This window comes from Prionailurus viverrinus, chromosome X, assembly GCF_022837055.1.
Source record: "Prionailurus viverrinus isolate Anna chromosome X, UM_Priviv_1.0, whole genome shotgun sequence".
NCBI lineage: Eukaryota > Metazoa > Chordata > Mammalia > Carnivora > Felidae > Prionailurus > Prionailurus viverrinus.
Window position 1 is genome coordinate 45,791,038 of NC_062579.1, and position 17,721 is coordinate 45,808,758.

The following is a 17,721-nucleotide window of genomic DNA, read 5'->3' on the forward strand; positions in this document are numbered from 1 at the left end:
AGTATATAGCAATACAGGCCTATCTCAGAAGCAAGAAAAATTTCAAACAATCCAACCTTACACCTAAAGGAGCTACTAAAAGAACAACAAAGACAAAACAAAAACAAAACAAATAAAAACAAAAACAAAGCCTAAGCTACCATAAGGAAGGAAATAGTAAAGATTAGAGAAGAAATAAATGATATAGAAGCTAAAAATAAAGAAAAACAATAGAAAAGATCAATGAAATAAAGACTTAGTTCTTTTACAAGTTAATGAAAAAGATAAGCCTCTAGCCAGACTCATCAAAAAGAGAAAGGACCCAATTAAATAAAATCACAAATGAGAGAGGAGAAATAACAATCAACACCACAGAAATACAAACCATTATAAAATAATTTTATGAGAAATGATATGCTAAAAAAAACTGGACAACCTGGAAGAAATGGATGATTTCCTAAAAACATAAATGACCAAAACTGAAACAGTAAGAAATAGACAACTTGAACAGACAAATAACCAGAAAAATAGTTGAATCAGTAATCAAAGACTGCCAACAAACAAAACTCCAGGACCAGGTGGCTACACAGGAAAATTATACCAAACATTTAAGAAGAGCTAATACCTATTTTCCATAAACTATTCCAAAATTAATAGAAAAGGATAGAAAACTTCCAAATTCATTTTATGAGGAAAGCATTACCCTGTTACCCAAACCAGAAAAAGACACCAATTATAAAAAGGGAACTAAAGGAGAATACCCTTAATAAACACAGATGCAAAAATTCTTAGTAAAATACTAGCAAGCCAAATCCAACAATACATTAAAAATTATTCACCACAATCACGTGGGATTTATTCCTGGGTTACAATGCTGGCTTGATATTTGCAAATCAACCAATGTGGTACACCACATTAATAAAACAAATTATAAGAACCATACCACCATTTCGATAGATGCGGAAAAAAACATTTGACAAACTACAACATCCATTCATGATAAAAACCCTCAGCAAGGTAGGATAAGAGAGAGAATATCGCAACATAATGAAGGACATCTATGAAAGACCCACAACTAATATTATCCTCAATACAGAAAAATCAGAGCTTTTCCTCTACAATCAGGAAAAAGACACTGCTGTCAACTAACACCACTGTTATTTAATATAATACTGGAAGTCTTAGCCACAGGAATCAGGCAACAAAAAGAAATAAAATGCATTGAAATCAGCACGGAGGAAGTAAAACTTACACTCTTTGCAGATGATATGGTAGTCTATATAGAAAACCTGAAAGTCTCCACCAAAAATTGCTAGAACTGATAAATGAATTGTGCAAAGTTTTAGGATACAAAATCAATATACACAAATCTGTTGCATTTTTATCCAACAATAATGAATCAACAGAAAGAGAAATTAACAAAACGGTACATTTACAACTGCACCAAAATCAATAAACATAGGAATAAATGTAACCAAAGAGATTAAAGACCCATATTCTGAAAAGTGTAAATACTCATGAAAGAAATAGAAAATGACACAAATAAATGAAAAGAAATTCCATGCTCATGGATTGAAAGAACAAATATTGTTAAAAATTACACTACACAAAGAAATCTACACATTTCATAAAATTTATGTCAAAATTAAAACAGCATTTTTCAGAGTTAGAACAAAGATTTCTAAAATTTGTATGGAACCACACAAGACCCCAAATAGCGAAAGCACCCTTGAAAAAGAAAATTTTGATGCATCACAATTCTGAACTTCAAGTTATATTAAAAAGCTTTAGTAATCCAAAAAGTATGGTACTGGCACAAAAATGGACACTTAGATGTAACAGAACAAAAGACCCAGAAATGAACGCACAACTATATGGCCAACTGATCCTCAAAGAAGTAGGAAAGAATATTAAATGGGATCAAGAATGTGTCTTCAACAAATGGTGTTGGGAAAACTGGACAGCAACATGCAAAATAATAAGTGGACCACTTTCTTACACCATACAAACAATAAATTCAAAATGGATTAAAGGCCTAAATGTGAGAACTGAAACCATAAAAATCCTAGAGAAGAACACAGGCAGTGACTTCTTTGATATTGGCCAATGAAATTTATTTCTAGATATCTCTCCTAACACAAGGAAACAAAAGCAAAAAATACACTGTTAAGACTATATCAAAATAAAAAGCTTCTGCACAACTAAGTAAAAAATCAATAAAAAAAGAAGGTAACCTATAGAATGGGAGAAGATATTTGCAAATGACATATCTGATAAAGGGTTAGTATCCAACATTCATAAAGAACTTATACAATTAATCACCTAGGCAAGGAATAATCCAGTTAAAAAATGGGCAGAATACATGAATAAATATTTTTTCCAAAGAATACATACAGATGGCCACCAGACACATGAAAAGATACTCAACATCACTTATAATCAGGGAAATACAAATCAAAACCATGATGAGACATATCACCTTACACCAATCAGAATGGCTAAAATCAACAATACAAGAAACAACACGTGTTGGCGAGGATGTGGAGAAAAAGGAACACTTGTGTACTGTTGGTGGGAATGCACACTGGTGCAGCCACTCTGGAACACAGTATGGAGGTTCTTCAAAAATTAAAAATAGAATTACCCTATGGCCCAGCAATTGCACTACTAGGTATCTACACAATGAATACAAAAATACTAACTGAAATTAATGCATGCACCCTGATCTTATAGCAGCATTATCTACAAGAGCCACATTATGGAAACAGCCCAAGTGTCCACTGACTACTGAATGGATAAATAATATGTAGTGTGTGTGTGTGTGTGTTTGTGTGTGTGTATTCACACACATATACAATGTAATATTACTGAGTCTTAGAATGATATCTTGCCATTTGTAATGATGTGGATGGAGCTAGAAAGTATTATGCTAAGCAAAGTCAGTCAGTCAGAGAAAGGCAAATACCATAGGATTTCATTCATATGTGGAATTTAAGAAACAAAACAATCCAGCACAGGGAAAAAATGAAAAAACATACTCTTAACTGTAGAGAACAAAGTGATTGTTACGAGAAGGGAGGTGGGTGAGGGGATGTTAAATAGGTGATGGGAATTAAGGAGTGCACTTGTGATGAGCAATAGTTGTAGGGAAGTGTTGAATCACTGTATTGTATACCTGGAACTAACATTACAACTGTGTGTCAAGTAACTTGAATTTAAATAAAAACTTGAAAAATAAAATTGTATATATTTAATATATGCAATTTTGTGATATGATATATGTATACATTGTGAAATATACACCACAATCAAGTTAATTAACATATTCTTTACCTCATAGTTACTTTCTTGGTGATGGAAACACCTAAGTTCTAACCTCTTAGCAAACTTCAAGTATACAGTACAACATTGTTAACTATAGTCAAATGGTTTTCCATTAGATCTCCAGGACTTATGTATCCTGCAAAACTAACACTTTGTACCATTTATCAACATCTCACCATACACCCCACCAGCCACTAGCAATCACCATACTTTTTTAAATATATATTTTATTTTATTTTAAATTGCAGTATAGTTAATATTCCATGTTATATTGGTTTCAAGTGTACAAAATAGTGATTCAACAACAATATACATCACACAAGCCTAATCACAACAGGTGCACTCCTTAATTCCCATTACACCTTTTACTCACACAAACCCACCTCCCCTCTGGTAACCATCAGTTTGTTCTTTGTAGTTAAGAGTTTGTTTCTTGGCTTGCCTCTCTCTTTCTCCTTTTGCCCTTTACTTTCTTAAATTCCACATATGAATGAAATCATATAGTATGTGTCTTTCTCTGGCTTATTTCACAACAGATGTATATGTTGTTATATATTTATTGCTGGTTATTGGGGTGCTCAAGTGTTATATTTCTTCCTGTTTTAGTTTTGGTAGTTTATATGTTTCTAGAAGTTTATTCATCCCTTCCAACTTGTCCAATTTGTTGGCATGTAGTTTTTCATAATATTGTCTTATAATGGTTTGTATTTCTGTGGTGTTGGTTTTTATTTCTCTTCTCTCATTTGTGATTTTATTTATATGTGTCCTTTGCATTTTCTTCTTGATAACTCTGTCTAGGAGTTTGTCAATTTTATTAATTTTTTCAAAGAACCACATCCTCATTTTATTTATCTCTTTTTTTTCTATATCGTTTATTTCTGATCTAATTTTTATTATTTCATTCCTTCTACTGGCTTTGGGCTTTGTTCTTTTTCTAGCTTTTTTAGGTATAAGGTTAGATTGTTTACTTGAGATTTTTCTTCTTGGAGTAACCCTGTATTGCTATATATTTCCCTCTTAGGACCACTTTTGCTGCATCTCAGTATTTGGAGCATTGTGTTGTCATTTTCATGTGTTTCCCTGTCTGTTTTTTTTTATTCTTCTTTTATTTTCTGGCTGACCCATTCATTGTTTAGTAGTATGTTGTGTAACCTTTTGTATTTTTCATCTTTCCAGATTTTGTTGTAATGTACTTCTAGTTTCATAAGAGTTGTAGTCAAAAAAATGGTCCATGGTATTATTTCAATCTTTCTGTATTTGTTGAGGCCTATTGTGTGACCTAATGTATAATCTGTTCTGCATAATGTTCCCTGTGCACTTGAAAAGATTGTGTATTCTACTGTTTTAAGAAGGAATGTTCTGAATATATCTGTTAAGTCCATCTGGTCCAGTGTGTCATTCAAAACCATTGATTCTTTGTCGATTTTCTGTTTATTTGATCTGTCCATTGATGTAAGTGGGGTGTTAAAAATTATTATATTATTGTCAATAAGTTCCTTTATGTTTATCATTAATTGTTTTATATATTTGGGTGATCCCATATCAAGTGCATAAATATTTCCAATTGTATATCTCCTTGCTTGATTTCCTCTTTATGATTATATAGTGCCATTATTTGTCTCATGTTAGTGTTTGTTTCAAATTCTAGTTTGTCTGATGTAAGTATTACTACTCTTTCTTTTGACACCCATTTGTACGAAAAATGCCTCTCCTTCCCCTCACTTTCAATCTTTAGGTGTCTTAAGGTCTACAATGAATCTCTTGTAGGAAGCATAGAGATGGGTCTTTTTAACATTTATTCTGACATCCTATGTCTTTTGATGGAGCATTTATTCCATTTACATTCAAATCAATTACTGATAGATATGGATTTAGTATCATTTTGTTACATCTTTTGATATTGTTTCTGAAGATTTTCTTTTTCTAATCCTTTCTGGTCTTTGTCACTTTTGGTCTCTCCTTTTCACTCAAAGAGTTCCCTTTAATATTTCCTGCATGGATGGTTTTGTGGTCATGAACTCCTTTAGTTTTTATTTTTCAGGGAAACTATTTATCTCTCCTCCTATTCTGAATGATAACCTTGCTAAATCAGGCATTCGGCTCCAGATTTTTTCCCATTCAGCACTTTGAATATACCATGCCATTCACTTCTACCTTGCTCCTATTTTTGTTGAGAAATCTCCAGATAGCCTTATGTGTTTTTCTTTTATGTTAAGGAATTATTTTGTCTTCCTACTGTTAAGATTTTTCTTTATCACATTTTGCAAATTTAATTACAAAATGTCTTGTTAATGACCTGCTTTTGTTGATTTTGATGGGAGTTATCTGCCTCCTGTATCTGGTTCTCTGTTTCCTTCCCCAGAGTAGGGAAGTTTTCAGCTATTAATTTCTTCAAATAAATGTTGTGTCCCCCCTTTTTTTCTGTGCTTCATCTTGGACTTTTATAATAGGGATGTTATTATGTGCGATGGAGTCTCTGAATTCCCTAAATCTGTTCCCATGTTTCATAATTCTTCCTTCTCTCTTTTGGTTAGCTTAATTGCTTTCCATTACTTCGTCTTCTAGGTCTATAATTCACTCCTCTGCTTCTTCCAGCCTGCTCTCCCTTGCATCATGGGTATTTCTAATCCTGTTTATTGCACTTTTCATCTCTGATTGATTCTTTTTTAAGTCTTTTATCTTTATAGTAATGGTCTCACTGATCTCTTGTATACTTTTCGCAAGCTCAGTGTGTATCCTTATGATTGGTGCTGTTAATTCTCCATCGGGCATGTTACTTATATCTGTTTCCCTTATATCTTTCCCCATGGCCTCTTCTTGTTCCTTCATTTGGGATAAATTCCTCCATCTTTGCGTTTTGTTTAAGTCTCTGCCTTATTCTTTGTATTAGAAAAGCCACTTATGTCTCCTGTTTCTGAAAATAATGGCCTTAGGAAGAGGTCATGTAGTGCTCAGGGACTGGTACTTCAAGGAGTGTCTCTGGTGTTTGCTGCATGCACTCTGCTATTGTGTCTTGGCTGCTTTATCCTTCAGGCCAGTTGTCTTCACAGACTTTTCTTGCCTACTGTGGGAAGTGTTTGGTTCTTGGCCTGAATGTGGTGAGTTTTAACTTGTTATGCTCTGGTGTGCTTATGAAATGAGACCTGTCACCATCTCCTCAGAAATGGGGCCATGCAGACCTCTCTGGTCGGAAATGTGTTGTGGGCAGCTGTTTGTGCTGGTCTTAGGGAGAAGTCTGCTGCACTCAGTTCAGGTAAGCATAACTGAGAAGGGCTGTCCCATTAGAGTGCAGGGGTGTGGGGCCTGGTGTATGCAAATTAGGCAGCCAGTGTCAGCACTGAACTGTTTCCAGCAGGTGGCTCTGTTTATGCTGAGGGGAATAGGAGGGAAATGGCACCAGCCAGCTCCCTTTTTCCCAGAGAGATGTCTCTGGGAAAGGTGCCACTCAGGGACACACTCAGAAGAGTGAATTGTCTTCACTTCATGTGCCTGAGGCACTCTTCAGATTGCTGTTTCCATACTGTCTCCCACTGGGTTATTATTTGCCTGCTTACTCTCTTGGAGCTGTGAAGTGCCTTCTGGGCTCTATCCCATCCAAGTTTGCTATCCTTTAAAACTACAAGTTTTAAGCTCTATTGATTGCAAGAACTCAGGAATTTCAGCCCCCCCCTCCCCCGCTTTACCGACAGTGGCTTTGGGAAGCACTCATTCTTGTGCATTCCCTTGTGATTTCCTCTGGTTGTGTTCATGGGGCAAGGTGATCTTAGGGTCCTCCTACTCCATCGTCATCTTTTCCCCAACTTATTAGTGGTTTTTGATATATAGTTACCATTAGGTTTGTGTATAGCCTCTTCTGCATATAGTGGTCTATATTAAGTTGTCATTTAAATTTGAACCCATTTTCCATTCCTCCCCTCCCCATGTTTTGGGTAAATGTTTTTATATTTTACATCCTTTTATTTTGTGAGTTTGTTGACCCATTTTTTACAAAAATATTCATTTTTATTGTTTTTGTGTTTCCTACCTTCAGACTGTCACTTTTGATCTTTTTTTTTCCACTCAAAGAATCCCCTTTAATATTTATTGCAGGGCTGGTTTAGTGCTCAGGAACTTCTTTAGTATTTGTTTGCCTGAAAAACTCTTTATCTCTCCTTCTATTCTGAATGATAGCTTTGCTGGACAGAGTGTTCTTGGCTGCGTATTTTTTTCCATTCAGCAGTTTGAATATATCATGCCACTCCCTTCTGACTTGCAAAGTTTCTGTTAAAAAAATCTTCTGCCTTATAGGTTCCCCTTGTCACTTATTGTCTTCTTTTGTCTTGCTGCCTTAAAAATGTTTCTTTATAACTTATTTTTGCCAACTTAATTACTACATGTCTTGGTTTGGGTCTGCCTTTGTTGATTTTGATGGCAGTTCTCTGTGCTTCCCTGATCTGGATACCTGTTTCCTTCCCCAGATTAGTGAAATTTTCAGCTATTATTTCCTCAAATAAGTTTTCTGTCCATTCTCTCTCTCTATTTTTCTGGGACTCCTATTATATGAATGTTATTATGTCTGATGTAGTTACTGATTTCCCTAACTCTTATTTTGCATAATTCTTTTTTCTTTCTTCTGTTCATCTTGATTAGAGTAATGGTACTGTATATTCTAGTTCACTAATATGTTCCTTTCCTTTTTCCAGCTTGCTGTTAATTCCATCAAGTGTGTTTGTCATTTTGTGTATTGGCCCTTTTATCTCTGTTATGGTATTCCTCATTTCAATGTTAAGGGTCTCACTCATGTCTTCCACTCTTTTCTCAAACCCATTGGGTTTCCTTATGATCATTACTTTAGATGATCTTTCAGGCATGTTACTTATATTGGTTTTGCTTAGGTCTCTGGCTGTGTCCTCATCCTTTTCTTTCATTTGGAATAAATTTATCTTTCTTTTCATTTTGTCTAAGTCTCTTTGTCTGTTTCTGTGTGTTAAGAAAGTTATGCCACCTGTTCTTGAGGGTAATGGTTTCATGAAGAAGTCCTGTAGTGCCCTGTTCTGTGGTGACTCCGGTTCCCCAAGTGCTCACACTTCCCAAAGTGTCTCCATTGTGTGCTGTTTGTGTTCTGCTGTTTTGTCCTGACGACTTTATCCCTCAGGCCAGTCATCTGTAGAGGCTATCTTGTCTACTGTGGTGTTATGGGAAGTGTTTGGTCCATGACCTAAATGTGGTGCTTTTTAACTAGTTGTGCTTTGGTCTGTTTGTGAAATGAGACCTTTTGCCACTGCTGCTGAAACTGAGTCTCTACAAAACTCCCAAGTTGGGAGACACAATTTGAGCAGAGTTTTGAGGCAGTCTTCTGGGGAAGGGCAGCCACTGTTCTGGGACTGAGGCAAGCTAGACTTGGAGTAGTGGTTACACCAGAACATGGGGTAGGGAGACTTGGTACAATCAGGTGAGGTAGAGAGTACAGACAATGTGCTGGTTTCCACAGGTTGCCCTGTGCTTATGCTAAAGGACAAGGGAGGGAAATGGCACCAGCCAGTTCCTTTGTTCCTAGAAGGGTCTCTCCATAAACACTGCCTGTCTTGGATATGCTCTGAGATGAGTAAATAACCTTCCCACTCTGTGCCCCTGGCACTTCTCTGTTAGAAGTTTCCATGCTGTATGTCCATTGTTGTGTGCGTGTGTGTGTGTGTGTGTGTGTGTGTTTCTTTATTTGCCTGCCTTCTCTCCAGAAGCCGCTATGTCCTCCAGGCTCTAACCCATCCAAGCCCACTGACCTTTAAAACTCTAGGCTTTAAGCCCTGCTTATTGTGAGAACTCATGAAATTCAGTCCCTCTTTCTTTCTAAGCAATTGATATGGGGATTTTTCCCCTGTGTGCTCCACTTTCTGTTAGTCTGACTCTTGCCCTTCTCCGTAACTGTGGCTCCCTCTCCACCACAGCGGCCACAATATGTTTCTCTCCCAAACTCTCTTTTCACTTCCTACCTTCTTCAATGTGGCATCTTCTCTATCATTAGTTGTGGAGTTTGTTCTGCCAGTCTTCAGGCCGATTTCTCTGGTATTTAAAATGATTTGGTAGTTATCAAGTTGCATTCATGGGACAAGGTGGGCCTAGGGTCCTCCTAGTCTATCACCATCTTCCAACCACAAATCTCCCTGTGCCTATATAAAAATTTTTATTATAAGATACATCATGATTTTAAAAACATTCAAACAATACAGAAATATGGGGAAAAAAGGAAAAGTCACTTTTCTACTATTCTCATCCTTATTTTCTATATATCCACTCACTGTTAATCATTTCTCATGATTTACACTTAAGTGTATTGGTACTGCCTTTATTCTGAGTATATACATATGTGGTGTGTGATCCATACACCATAATGGGGGTCATACGGTGTTAATGTTTTTTATATTACTTTATAAAATATTTAAGTTTATTTATTTATTTGGAGAGAGACAGAGAGAGCAGGGGAGGGGAAAAGAGAAAGGGAGAGAGAGAATTCCAAGCAGTCTCTGTGCTGTCAGCACAGAATCTGTGCTGAACTCATGAACCTGGAGTCAAACTCACAAACTGTGAGATGATGATCTGAGCCAAAACCAAGAATCAGACACTTCACCTACTGAGCCACCTTGTTGCCCCTTTCATTTAGCTTTCTACATGGAGTATACATATCCCATATACAATCCAGATGCAACATAAGGATACTAAGCATGGAGCTATTTCAAAAAGTTTGATGAGCTTCTTCCAATGCCATTCCATGCCCTTGAGTTTCTGACCTTACACAGAAGGCCTGTAGCCTTAGCTGAGGGCCTATTCTAGTGAATCACATTGTGTCTGTGTATATGGCTTTATTTTTGAGTATATATTAGGATATATTAGAAGAGAGGATATAGTTACTATAATGTGGTATGGTAGAAAGCGTCAGAGACCTGGGTTTGCATCCACTTTTTATTGTTCACTGTGATAAAAAAAAAAAGATGTCTCAAACATCCCTTGAGGTATTTCTATCCCCCTTTAAAGCTGAAGTAACAGAGATTGAACCAGGGAGAAGTGACTTATTTAAAGTCACACATCTAATACATAGTAGAGCCAGAATTCAAGCAAAGGCCTGTTTCAGGCAGAACCTGTGTGGTTTCTACTCTACCATTTTTGGCTCTTCTTTAGTACATCTGTAAGGATAGAGAAAATTTCTTCAAAGTGATTGCCACAAATTTTGACCAAAGCCTTGATTAAAAGATTAAGTACTCTGTTCTCTTTCCAGTATCCAAATATCTCTTCTCTGACTCCCTTTGTTTTGTCATATCCCCTTTTTAGGAGAGAAGCCTTATAAATGTACCTGGGATGGCTGTTCCTGGAAATTTGCTCGTTCAGATGAGCTCACCCGCCATTTCCGCAAGCACACAGGCATCAAGCCCTTCCAGTGCACAGACTGCAACCGTAGCTTCTCTCGCTCTGACCACCTATCCCTGCACCGCAGGCGCCATGACACAATGTGAGCAGCATAGACTACACCAGAAGAGCTGTGCTGGTCTTGTGTGTGTGTGTGTGTGTGTGTGTGTGTGTGTGTATGCATGCACACCGAGATCATAACCATCTTTTCCTCTTTGACTTCAGCTTGCCTCGGGGATGGGGTAGGCGCAGCTCACTGAGCCAGGTTGATTAGACTGTAGGAAAAAATAGATGGTCTCCCATGGGGGCTCCTCATATTCTACTTTCACTTCTCCACTGTCCAGTCTCCAATTTTTTCAGCCTTGCATGGATTTAATTCCAGTGTGGCACCCATGGCTTCCCCCCATTCCTCCACCATACCCTTGCTCTGACATAAGACATTTCCCTACAAAAACAAAACAGGAAATCAAACTCAAGGCTGTGAACAAACATGCACTGCTTTTTATTCCAATTTGTCTCTTATTTTCTAGAATTCTTATCCTTTCTTTCTTTTTTTTTTTTTGGAATCAGCATTTAAGAGTGGTTGGTAGTGTCTTAAAATGACATTTTGTAAATTTCCTAAACATAAAAAGGCATAATAATTTAGTTGATTGTTAAGATTTACAGGGATTTGGGTCCTGAGTATAGGGCACATCCTCAGTGAATAAGATGAGTCCCTTGCCAAACTGAAAGATTTTGTAAATTCAATCCTATATGTTATTACAGTTTGGTTTTCAGAAAGTGCTGATGCTTCTTCACAAGTCTATCAGAAGGAATGAAGTGATCTTCTCTCTCTTGTCCTCTTTTTCTTCATCCTTCTTTAGGATAAAGATTTGGCTGCACAGTTATCTTCTCCGTTAGGTTAAATTTGAAAAAGCTTTCAAAGCACACACTGACATACCAGTAGGGAGAAAAGTGTTCCAGGAAAATATGTTGGGCAGCGACAGGAACAAACAAAATCAGTATCATTCTGAAAACAAATAGAGGGGGACTTTCATTTGGATAAGATTTCAGAAGCTCTGTAATCACAAACCTCATTCAAATGGCAGCCTGTTGAGGCAGTGTCTTGAGGGGCTGTTTATTCTTTTGTTTATGTAAAGCAACTGTTTTGAGCATATTGCATGGTGAGAAATCACACACTGGGGTTATTTTATACAGAAGTGAGGGGTTAGAAGAAAAAAAATGTGTTCATTCTGTGGCATTATTAGCATGAATTCTTATATTTCAAATGGAATTTAAAAGGATTTTAGAGAAAACTGACACAAAAAACCATCTGATGTTCTGCAACTGCTATAAACCGCTAGCCATTTCTTTAGTCATTAAGGCAGGTTACATATTATACGCATCTGATTACCCAATTGGACTTTTAAGTAATAGTCTCTGGGACATCAAACCCTCTGTTCTAGGCTGTGGACTTCAGATCTACCTCCAAATGGCATATTTTCTCTACCTGAGGGCAGGGAGGGCTTTGCATCACTTAGTTTTAAATTCAGCCTCTCTTCTAAAGGTTGTCTTCATATTGAACCCCTTTTCTGTGGCAGATATTCAATCAGTCCCTGTGTGAATACTTTAGGTTACTACTTCCAAAGACCATCCATTCCAACTAAATCAAGAAATTCTAGTACCAAGAATGGATCTTATTAACCACTTAGTACTATCTATCATTTATATTTTAAAGATGAAACAAATACGGGCCAGATTCTTTCCCCAGATTTTTTATTGAAGTGTTATAGATCTGTGCACCCATTCTCCCAGGGATCGCATTCTAAAACCAAAATAAAGAAAAATTTTACATAATTGGTTGCAGTATTTTATATGCTCCAATTTTATATGCTATGCTTCAGAAAACTAGACCACTCACAGTATTATTTACAGTTGATTAAATACTAAGTAAAATGTGTTTGTGGTCATTGGTATATAACATTAGACACACAATTTTTCTATTCAAACACTGTCTATAATATTTCATATTTGATTTACCTCACTTTCACTTACAGTGTCTTTCCAGACTATAAACTGTCATAAATTCAAAGACTGTATATTTCTCAAAATGACATATGAATTTTTAATATTATTGTTATTTTGATATAGGCTTTCCCCTGACTTTGGGTGTTCAAGTTACACACTGTAAACTAATTGATGAAGCATTAGGAGATATCTAGGGCCAGTCTGTTAAAGGGAAATTCTATGTAGCTATAAGACAGATGGTTAAAGGTGAATTACCATCACACATAAGTTTAAGCATTTAATTGGGTAGTTGATGTGGCATTTCATAGTAAAGAGCTTAGCCATTTTCTCCAGAACTTTGATCCTGAGTCTCCTTTTCTAGAGTACATACATAAATGACTTGTGCCCCTTGGACCTCAGGATCTTTTGCACTGAGCATATAATCTTATAAATAAAGGCTATCAATCATACTGTTGTACTAAGATGATCAAATTAAGTTTCTAAATACTGGTATCTCTGACATCCTTAAGTCTAACACTTTACTCATTTTTTTTCCCCTTCAAAGTAATGTGGGACTTTGTTAATGCTTTATTGTTACAAAACATTTCAAACCCTATTCTCATTGCCCTGTCCCCTCCAAATAATGGTTAAAAAAATCCTTCCAATTATTTACATATATTGTAATAAATATGTCTAAATGCATTTAGAGTGTTTCATAGAGATCCAAATACAGTACACTACAGTACTACACCAAAACTACATATAGTTTTGCTAAATAAACAGTGAGATGGAAAGGAACTATTTTAGCTGACATTTGGAATTAATTGAATTTACTGTGCTCATGCCAGCAAAGCACCATTAAGTGGACATTTCCCATGACATGAAAAATAGCCTTGTTTGATAAGGTTGGATAATATTCTGGGATTCGTTGCCATGGAATCCTTCCATCTGTAGATGATTGGCAGTTGAACATAGGTATCAATAATTATGATTGGAGAATTCAGGGAAAACTATGAGGAATTGAACTGGTTGGGTAGGTTAGGTGGATTGAATTATGGTAACACAAAATGTTTCTGAGAGTAAGATCTTTTTTTTAAGAGTAAGATATTTTTAAATAAACTTTTTTAAAATTTAACTTTTTAATATTTATTTTTGAGAGAGAACACGAGTGGGGGTGGGCAGATAGAGAGGAAGACACAGAATCTGAAGCTGGCTGCAGGCTCTGAGCTGTCCGCACAGAGTCCAACATGGGGCTCGAACTCACAAACTATGAGATCATAACCTGAGCCAAAGTCATATGTTTAACCAACTGAGGCATGCAGGGACCCCCTTTTTACTTTAGAACTGTTTTAGATTTACAGAAAATTGTGAAGATAGTACAGAGAGTTTACCTATAAACAGTATCCAGTTTTCCCTTTTATTAATATCTTTTATTAATTCATTAGTAAGGTATATTTGTTACAGCTAATGAAGTAATATGATACATTATTATTACCTAAAGTTCAAACTTTATTCAGGTTTTCTCAGTTTTTACCTAATATTCTTTTTTTAAGCATCCTATTCAGGATACCACATTACATTTAATAGTTATGCCTCCTTATGCTTCTCTTGGTTGTGACAATTTCTCAGACTTTCCTTGTTTCCTATGACATTGACAGTTTTGAGGAGTATGTCCCAAATTGTCTGATGTTTTCTTCATGATGAAACTGAGGTTATGGTTTGAAGAAGGAAGATAATAGAGGTGAACTACCATTTGTATCACATTATATTAACATGGCTTATACTCTGGATGTTAACCTTGATCATCTGGCTGAGATTGTGTTTGTTAGATTTCTCCTCTGTACCCTTCCTTTCCCTATCTCCACGCTGTACTTTCTGGAAGGAAGTCACTATGTGAAGCCCACACTTAAGCAGTGGTAAATTATGCACCACATCCTAGAGGGTCTCTAGATAAATTATTTTAATTCTTTGCATGAGAGATTTGTCTTTTCTCTCTCATTTATTTATTAAATCATTTACTTGTATCAGTAGGGGTTCATGGATATTTATTTTGTACCTTGAGTTATAATCCAATACAACTTTATTTTGTTTCTCAAATTGTTCCAGCTTTGCCCACTGGGCACTCTTGGGTTGACTTCCAAGTACTTTTGACATGCCCTCATCACATTTTTATTAGCACATTCTTATTTTCTGGTACTACAAAATGCTCCAGTCTAATCATATATATTTTTTTGCCCCCAGTCTAATCATATATATATATTTTTTTGCCCTCTCTTACAATCAACCATTTATTTAAAGTGTACTGGTTCCTTTTACTGGAGAATTATCTTAGAAACCAAGACCTGGATATTTGATATGCTTGTTGCTACTGGTCATTGTTGATTCTAGGTGATCTCAGCTGACAGATCAGGAAATATGTGTGTGTACACTAACCCATGTATATACATATCTAGAAATATGTCTATATGTAATCATCCATATCCTTATTAAGCCGAATGTGAGTTTATACTGATGTCTGCAATTCATTACCACATGGTTCATTGTAAACCTTTACCTTTGTTTATATACAACCTCCCATTCCAACACTGAGAATCCTACTCCCACACTCTGTCATCTATTTACTTAATTGTTCAATCACAGTCTACACGTATAGTGGCATCTCAATTGTTAACCTGTACACCTGTGAGAAACAACTAGAGCACAGTGCTTAGGTATATAATAGTAATATATTTAGAACCCCAACAGCTCTTTGAAACAAAGTGATCTGCAAAATTCAGGAATTAGGGATTTCTGTGATCTGAGTTCCAGGAATATGGGGTCTATCTCTTCCAAAAAAAACTTTTCTCAAGGACCAAAACATTGGGAATTGACCTAACCTTGAATAAGTCAAGATAAATTATTGACTCTTCAGTATGTTAATACTTATATAGAGAGGTGGACACAGAATAAAGTAGGTGAGCCCAATTGAATTATTGAGCATTATTTTTCTCACTGGTAAATATGTCTCTCTGAAAATAGGGGTGCTACCCTAAATTATCTCTCTTCATATTTTCCTGTCCCTCACTTGGTAAAAGTTAGGCAAGTCACAACAACTCTCTGTGACTCAGTGAACCCATCTACAAAGTGGAGATCCAAAAATCTACCTCACAGAAATGTTGTGAGGATTCTCATTAAGAGATGTTGGCAAAAATAATAAGAGATATTTAAATTAACAACAAAGTATTATGATCATCACTATGATAATAACTATAGTACCCAAAATTTACCCTAGAAAAGGGAGAGACTTAGACTGCCTGTGTCATAAAGAACTAAATTTGAATCAATAAGAAAGATAATTGAAGAGTGGTCGCTGGAAGTAATATTATTTCTTCTCTTTCTTCCCCTTACATTCACTTTATTACTACCTGTAGGATTCTCATCTGTTTCCGGACTTGAAGCACATAAGGACCCAAATGAATAAGTAGGCAAAACCCATTGCTTCAAAATCTGAATTCTTCCCTTATTCTCACTTTGGACCACATTATATGTAACCCTGTTAGAAGCACAAAGGTAATTTCCCAGAGCCTTTCAGACTTTGGCCAGTTCAACTTCACCAGTTACATTTTTCTTTTTCCCTACTTACTGTCCTCTAAATAGTATAGATAAGGAAGGATGTGAGGTGAGGTGGTTGGGGAGAGAGTGGGATGGAATAGGATACAATTTATGCCAGTGACAGAATATTTCTTTGATTCCCAAACACTGGTTTTACTATCAATTTCCTTTTTTTCTGGTGGTGGGTCAAGGGCAGAGGGAAAGAGGATATTTTGTTAACTGTTAAGAAACTCTCCTTCCCTTCCAGTAGATATTTCCCAGGATCAGTACAAGTAGCTGTGTTGGCCATTACATTATAGCTATGTTGTATAGAGTGCCATTTTATTTGTATTGTTGAATAAGAAGAGGAAGAAAATTCCTAATAAGTGTCCATTCTTGTTTTTTGACATGAGGTCACAGCAGGAAATCAATTTCAGAGACTGAGTCCTTTTTTGTGAGTTGAGAAAAGGAGCCTGCAGTGAAGGGATTGCTTAAATTTTATGTCATCATTTAAAGAGATTATAAAACAGTATATTAAGCTTTAGCCTCTATTACTCTTATGTTTGTGCCTCCTTCTTTTAGTGTTTTAGAGCAATACTTGATTTTCCTCTATTTTATGTTAGTTCTTGCTCCAGAGATATGGTTTCAAGGCTACGATCATGAGGAATCTCTCACATACAACTCCGTTATGCACCTGGGGATACTCAAAAATTACTTAAGTTAGCATAGCCACTCAGAGTATTCTCTTCCTAGCCCAATGGGGCTCTCATTCTGTTGCAGCCAGGCAGGGTGTATGCTTGGGTACTAAGCAATCTTGTTTGATTGTTGTACTTTTTTATTAATAAAAATATATTAAACTCCAGAAACCATGGTTAATATCTTGACTTTTTCTCCATTTTATGTTTCCTCAACATGGCATGTAGTAGATTATTATCTTTACATTAGCTGGGTAAAGTTGTGGGGAAGATACACTACAGTAACATGGTGCAGGAAAGGAAGCTGGGCTATATAAATACAATAATTTCTCTGTTTCAGCACATAATTTCTCTGTTTCCCCATGTTCGGGAGCATATTCACCTATGTCTCTGAATGAGGTTCCATGAAGACTGTGTGCTCCTTTTATATACTTCCTAAAGTGGAACTCACAAGACTTTATGAGATACTCAGTAGGCTAAGTTTTCCTGCTCATCCCTGTTGTCCTCAAAATTTTATTTTATTCTATGAATACTGGAGAAGAAGGTATTGGGACATCGTTAGCTACCTTAGTACAAATACCAGTCCTGGGTGGGGATGTAGGAAACTGCTGTGACTAAAGACTGTGCTTTTACACAACCTAAAACAGCAGAACACACATCCTTTTCAAGTGTACACAAAGGATTCTCCAGAGTAGATCACATATTTTTCCACGAAACAAGCTTCAACAGAATTAGAATAGAAGTCATACCATGCATCTTTTTTGACCACAATGCTATAAAACTAGAAGTC

At 36.2% G+C, this 17,721-nt stretch overlaps 1 protein-coding gene across 1 annotated transcript in view; it reads left to right on the forward strand.

The window, feature by feature from the left end:
* The window catches only part of KLF8 (KLF transcription factor 8), a 270,355-nt gene extending 259,241 nt beyond the window's left edge, over positions 1-11,114 (forward strand). Inside the window, exon 6 of the mRNA XM_047844974.1 lies at positions 10,606-11,114. Within this exon, the coding sequence (XP_047700930.1) occupies positions 10,606-10,787 (182 nt within the window). The 3' untranslated portion in view covers positions 10,788-11,114. The remainder of the gene's footprint in view (positions 1-10,605) is intronic.
* Positions 11,115-17,721: the final 6,607 nt, after the last annotated feature.